This window comes from Molossus molossus, unplaced genomic scaffold (genome assembly GCF_014108415.1).
Source record: "Molossus molossus isolate mMolMol1 unplaced genomic scaffold, mMolMol1.p scaffold_m16_p_6, whole genome shotgun sequence".
In the NCBI taxonomy this organism is placed as follows: Eukaryota; Metazoa; Chordata; class Mammalia; order Chiroptera; family Molossidae; genus Molossus; species Molossus molossus.
Window position 1 is genome coordinate 113,650,265 of NW_023425399.1, and position 6,231 is coordinate 113,656,495.

Genomic DNA, 6,231 nt, shown 5'->3' on the forward strand with positions numbered 1-6,231 from the left:
CACGTGTGCATACATAAACCATACACACCACATTTTCTGTATTTATCTATTGATGGAAATATAAATTGCTTTCACATATTGGCTATGATGAATGATACTGCAGTGCCCATGGGAGAACAGACATCTCTGAGATACTGAGTTCATTTTCTTTGGCTATACGCCCACAAGTGGGATTGCTGGACCGCTGTACTGTGTTTTATAATGGTTACATCAGTTTACATTTCCACCAGTGCTCATGGCTTTCCTTTCCTCCACGGCTAGGCCGGTGCCTGTTGTCCTTTTTGTAACAGTCATTCTAGCAGGTGTGAAATGATATGTCCTTGTGGTTTTGAGTTGAATTTCCCTGATAATGATGTTGAACATTTTTTTTCAGGTATCTGTTAGTCATGTGTATGTTCTCTTTTCAACGAATATCTATACAGTGATACCTCGGTTCTCGAACATAATTCGTTCCAGGAGGACGGTCGAGAACCGAATTGTTCGAGAACCGAAGCAATGAAACCCAATAGGAAAGCGGACTCCACAAAGCGTGACTCTCTCTCTGCACTCACACTGATGACGCCAGCAAGGCGCGCTGGGCCGAATGAACGCCATTCGGCTCAACTCGGAAGTTCGAGTTCCAAATATTTGTTCGGATTCCGAGACAAAAGTTTCTCGAATCCTGATTTGGTCGAAAACCAAGGCGTTCGAGAACCGAGGTATCACTGTATATCTATTTATGGCCTTTATTTTTAATTGGGCTCCTTGTTTTTCTGTCATTGCTTTGCATGGGTTCCTTATATACTTTGGCTCTTAACCCCTTGTCAGATACATGGCTTGCAGACATTTCTCTGTCATTCCCCAGGTTGCCTTTGCACTGGTTGATTGCTCCCTTTGTCGTGCAGATGCTTGTTAGTGTGGTGCTGACTCACCTGCCTGCTTTCGCCCGAGTCGCCGATGCGCTTGGTGTCAAATCCAAACACAGCTTTGCTAAGACCGCTGCCAAGAAGCTTTGCACCGAGACACGGAAGCGGCTCCGGAGCATTGACGGTTTTGCTGGACCCTCTGGTTTCGGCCTCTCTGGTTCCAACCTGAGCATCTCAGCTCACACTCCTACGCTCGTGGAGCCTGAAGTCACCGCGGGCATTGGCATCTCCGCACCTGCGTCCCTGCAGTGGGGCTCATCGTTCCCGACTGTCCTGTGACCCAGGACAGGAGAGGGGGGCCCTGGCAGCATTCCGAGGTCCTTCTGCCGGAGTGTGGCGGAAGCAGAGAGAGCTGTGCCGAAGCTTTCAAGGCATATCCTCCTGGTGCCGACGTGGCCCCTCGGCATCGGGTCACCTGAGAAGACGGCCCGGAGCAGGAGCAGGAGCAGGAGCAGGACCACATGGCTGCTCCCCAGGAACCTCTGACCTTCAGGGATGTGGCCATCTACTTCTCTCAGGAGGAGTGGGAATACCTGGACCCAGCCCAGAGGGAACTGTACGTGGCCGTGATGTTGGAGAACTACAGGAGTCTGGTCTCCCTGGGCCTTGCTGTCTCTAAGTCAGCTCTGGTCACTTTTTTGGAGCAAACGAAGGAGCTGTGGGATGTGAAGGGGAAAAAGACAATACCCATCTGCCCAGCTGTGTCCTCTGAAGACAACCAGGAGTTTCTGCAAAAGCCGGGAAGAAAAGATTTGTTCTCTCAAATAATACTGAATGCAGATCATGGAGGCAGACGTTACCAGTGCGGTGAACACTGGAGAAACTTACACCAAGAGTCAAATGCTAATACACATCAAAGGACTCAGCATCCAGCAAACCATTATGAGGGTGGGAGAGTATCTGACCAAATGCCAAAGCACAATGAAGATCAGGTTATTCAAATTGTGGAGGAGACAAACGCACCAAGTAAATGCATCAAATCTTCTAAGCAATCTTCAGATCGTATTGAACAAAAGAATATTTATAACAGGGATGGAACTTACAAATGTAATCCACCTGGGAGAGTCTTCGGTCAAATATCCAGTCTAAAGAAATGTAAGAAAAGTCGCTCCACAGAAAAACCTTACAAATGTAAAGAATGTGGTAAATCATTTAACTGGCCTTCAGGTCTTACTGTACACAAGAGAATTTATACTGGGGAGAAACCATACCAATGTAGAAAATGTGGCAAAGCTTTTAGCAAGTCTTTAAACCTTACTAACCATCAGAGAATTCATAATAGAGAGAAGTCCTATAAATGTACAGCATGTGGAAAAACCTTTAGCCAGTCTTCAAACCTTATTCACCATCAGAGAATTCATACTGGAGAGAAGCCCTTTAAATGTACAGAATGTGGGAAAACCTTTAGCCAGTCTTCAAACCTTACTAGCCATCAGAGAATTCATACTGGAGAGAAGCCCTATAAATGTTCAGAATGTGGCAAATCTTTTAGCAACCTTTCAAGCCTTACTAAGCATCAGAGAATTCATACTGGAGAGAAGCCCTATAAATGTTCAGAATGTGGCAAATCTTTTAGCCAGTCTTCAAACCTTACTAGCCATCAGAGAATTCATACTGGAGAGAAGCCCTATAAATGTTCAGAATGTGGCAAAGTTTTTAGCAACCTTTCAAGCCTTACTAAGCATCAGAGAATTCATACTGGAGAAAAGCCCTATAAATGTTCAGAATGTGGCAAATCTTTTAGCCAGTCTTCAAACCGTACTAGCCATCAGAGAATTCATACTGGAGAGAAGCCCTCTAAATGTACAGAATGTGGGAAAGCTTTTAAGAACCTTTCAAGCCTTACTAAGCATCAGAGAATTCATACTGGAGAGAAGCCCTATAAATGTTCAGAATGTGGCAAAGCCTTTAGCCAGTCTTCAAACCTTACTAGACATCAGAGAATTCATACTGGAGAGAAACCTTATGAATGTGGAAAATGTGATAGAACCTTTAACCAACGTTAAAACTTTATTGGACATCAGAAAGTTCGTCCTGGAGAGAGGTATTATAGATGTAAGGAGCGTGGTAAAGTCATTTATCAACACTTACAACTTGTTCAGCATCAAAGAATCCATACTGAGGAGAAGCCTTAGGAATGTAAAAAATGAGCTAATTCTCTAAACATCATTCATGTTTTCCTGTACAGCGGAGAATTGACACTGGAGCGAGACCTGACGGAGGTAAGAAATGTGGTAAAGCGTTGTGTCGTTACTGGAACCTTGCTGCACATCAGATCATTCATTTGTAAGAGAACCCTTCCGAATGTGGAAAATGCGGTGCAGCCTTTGTGTGCCACTGAAGCCACTAAACCTCACAGCGTTCACACAGGAGGCAGACATGGCCAACGTGGAGCATGTGGCAGAGCCTTGCATTGCCCCAGAGCATTCATGGCGAAGAGAAACCTTACAGATGGAAGGACTTTGGAAAACGCTTTCTAGGCATTCCCGTCTCCTTGGGCATCAATTAATTTAAGCTCAAGAAAAGCCTTACACATGTGAAGACGGGGCCAAACCTTTCATCATCACCGGTGCGTTTCATGCCGCCCGAGACAAACCGCAGTGGAGAGGCGCCTTGAAGCATGAGCAAGGCCGCTGCATGGCATCCACGCGCCACCGTGCGTGAGAGAGGAAGGCACACTTGGGAGAAAGCTGACGCCTGCAGAGGGCGCAGCAAAGCCTTTCAGGAACGCTCCCAACTGACTCAGCACCACAGAATTCATACCGCAGTCAAGCCTTCCAAATGCCCAAAAGGTCCCACAGCCTTTGGACGCCGGTCATGTTTCACTGTATGTGCAAGAAGCATTCATTTCGGAGAGAAAGCTTACAAATGGACTGTGTGTGTGTGTGCAAAAGCCTTCAATCAACAGTGGTGTCTTACCCCGCTTGAGCGAACTCATACTGCAGAGACCTGTACAGGTGTAGAGGATGTGGTCATCTCTACCCTGTGCTCAGAGCTTACTCAGCGCTGGAGGATTCGTGCTGGAACGAAACAGGAAACAGGGGAAGGGTTTTGCAAAACCTTGAGCCGTCATTCCAGCCTCATTCAACACCAGAGAATGGATACGGAAGGGTAGCCTTTAAAATGTAATAAATGTGACGACATCTTTAACCCTTATTTACTGATGATTCATCTTGGAGACATGCCTAACAAGTATAAGAGATGTGGCAAAGGTCTACTCAGTGTGCAAAACTTACCCAAATCAGAATTCCTTCTGAAAAGAAACAGTACAAATGGAAGAAGCGTGGAAAACCTTTCTTTCAGCATTCACAGCTTATTCGACATGTGAGAATTCATAGGAGAGAGAAATCTTAAAAAGGAAGTTTATAGGAAAGCCATGTAGCTGGACCTACCCCCTCACTGTCTGTCAGGGAGCGCACACTGGGGCGGAATTCGATGGGCAGAGGAAAAAAGGGAAGACTTTTGCCCAAAATATACACTTCACAAAAGCCCAAATAATTTGTCTGAAAGTATCTTGAAAGATGTAAAAAATGTAGGACAGTATGGAATTGGAAATGGATTTTAAGATACCAGAGAAAATCACAGTTGAATGCTGATCAATAATAGGTTTCAAGTGGTCCTCTAAACCAGCGTTCTTAGTATAGAGAACCATCCGAAGTTTAAAAAACTAGATAATCACTTGTTAGTGTGCTTCACCATACCAAGGAGATGGATGTTTGAAGATGTATAAGTACTTAGACTGCATCCTATTTTATAATGACAGTATTTGGGATATTTTGAGAAGGAAGTATTATAATGTGATTCCACTCTCGTAGCACTTAATGCTACTGTGCTTTTCTTCCTGGTTTGTGTGTGCGTGTGAGTGTGAGGGAGAGAGAGAGAGAGAAAAAGAGAGAGAAATGATGGGGTTGATTATTGTTGCCTTAAATGTCTATGAGCTCTTGTCTATAAGGTGGGTTTCACTTATACCTTCTTTTCCCATTAAAGATCGAGGACATTGTAATTCACAATTCATGAAGAAAATCCAAATAGAGACGCTGTTTGTGGTTGACTTAGAACTTTGTTGTAAGTCACCAAGCAGGACATCCTTCATGCATTAATATAAGACATAAGACAATTATGAATATTAACTACTTTCTCCAACCATTCCAAGAAAAATATGTCAGTTCATTAAAATCCTGATGTATCTTCATAGTAGCCAGAGATAGAAGCGATGTGGTAGGAACAAAAACATGATCAGGGATAGGAGCGTAGACAACTAATCCCTAAGTGCATAAAATAATTGTACGTCCATAGTTGCTAAACAACCAGCCTCTATTTTGAAAAACAAAGAAAGCCCAACTAGGTGATCTTTAAATCACAAGTAGAGGAATACTTCTTAAGTAATTGTAATGTGTGTTTTTACACATGGTCACATGATTGGTTGGTCTTACTCTGTTTAATCTGTGTGTAAAGTTATTTTCATTGATAAAGCACAATGAACTTGAAGAAAAAGAAGCTTTTTTCCCTGTTACTTTTACCTCGTAGTTTTAGTTGCCAGCCTGTTATCTCTTCCATTTAATGAAACATTTGCTGGAAAACATAGATGAAAATTCCTGCTTTATTTGTAATCAACAAAATAATATTAAAAAAATAACTACTTACAAATTCCCCTAAATAAACATATTTTGGGTATGTCGGGATACTGTTTATTTTAAATTGGTATCTAGACATTTTTATTAATGAGCATAAAACCTAACACAGTCAATGGTATTCATGTGATCACCATAGACTGTTTACATTGTATTACACTTTTCCCTCTAAGGGTGACATCCTTTGACTCCGAAAACAATTACTTTAGACTATTACTAGTTAGGCCCCTTTTTAGTGCCAAATAAAGAAATGAATGAATTCTTGAAATTGTAAGATTTTCAACATTTGTTTTTGTTTCACAGGAAAATATAGTTCTTCCCAAAGCAAACTCACGTCAGTAAGACTCGTATACACAACTGCAGTGGGTGGTGGTGATTGTGTGGAGTAAGACTTTATAGAAACATCTTAATTATTTTAGTATTTCTGAATTAAGAAACTTATTCTCATAGCTATAACAAAGATTAGTTGAATTACCATTCTAGTAGATAAAAATAAGCATTCTCCATTTCTACTCATTTCTTTTTATTCTTCAGAAATTTGATGGAGTAACTATCTGACCATACAGTTCTCTTTGGATGAACTGCTAGCACCTATGGGTCTCCTCAGCATTGTGTATCTAGGCAGTATCTGTGAGAGACATTGTATTAGGATGTTTGGCTACTTTAGTCTTTAAATAGTAAACTGTGGTCTATGA

The 6,231-nt window shown here is 42.2% G+C and overlaps 1 protein-coding gene across 1 annotated transcript; it reads left to right on the forward strand.

Annotated features, from left to right (window-relative positions):
* The first annotated feature begins 1,366 nt into the window (after positions 1-1,366).
* LOC118619291 (zinc finger protein 723-like) lies at positions 1,367-2,911 on the forward strand. The gene is given in 3 exon segments (XM_036245973.1): positions 1,367-1,837; positions 2,073-2,255; positions 2,258-2,911. Coding segments are annotated over 3 exon segments (1,308 nt in total).
* Positions 2,912-6,231: the final 3,320 nt, after the last annotated feature.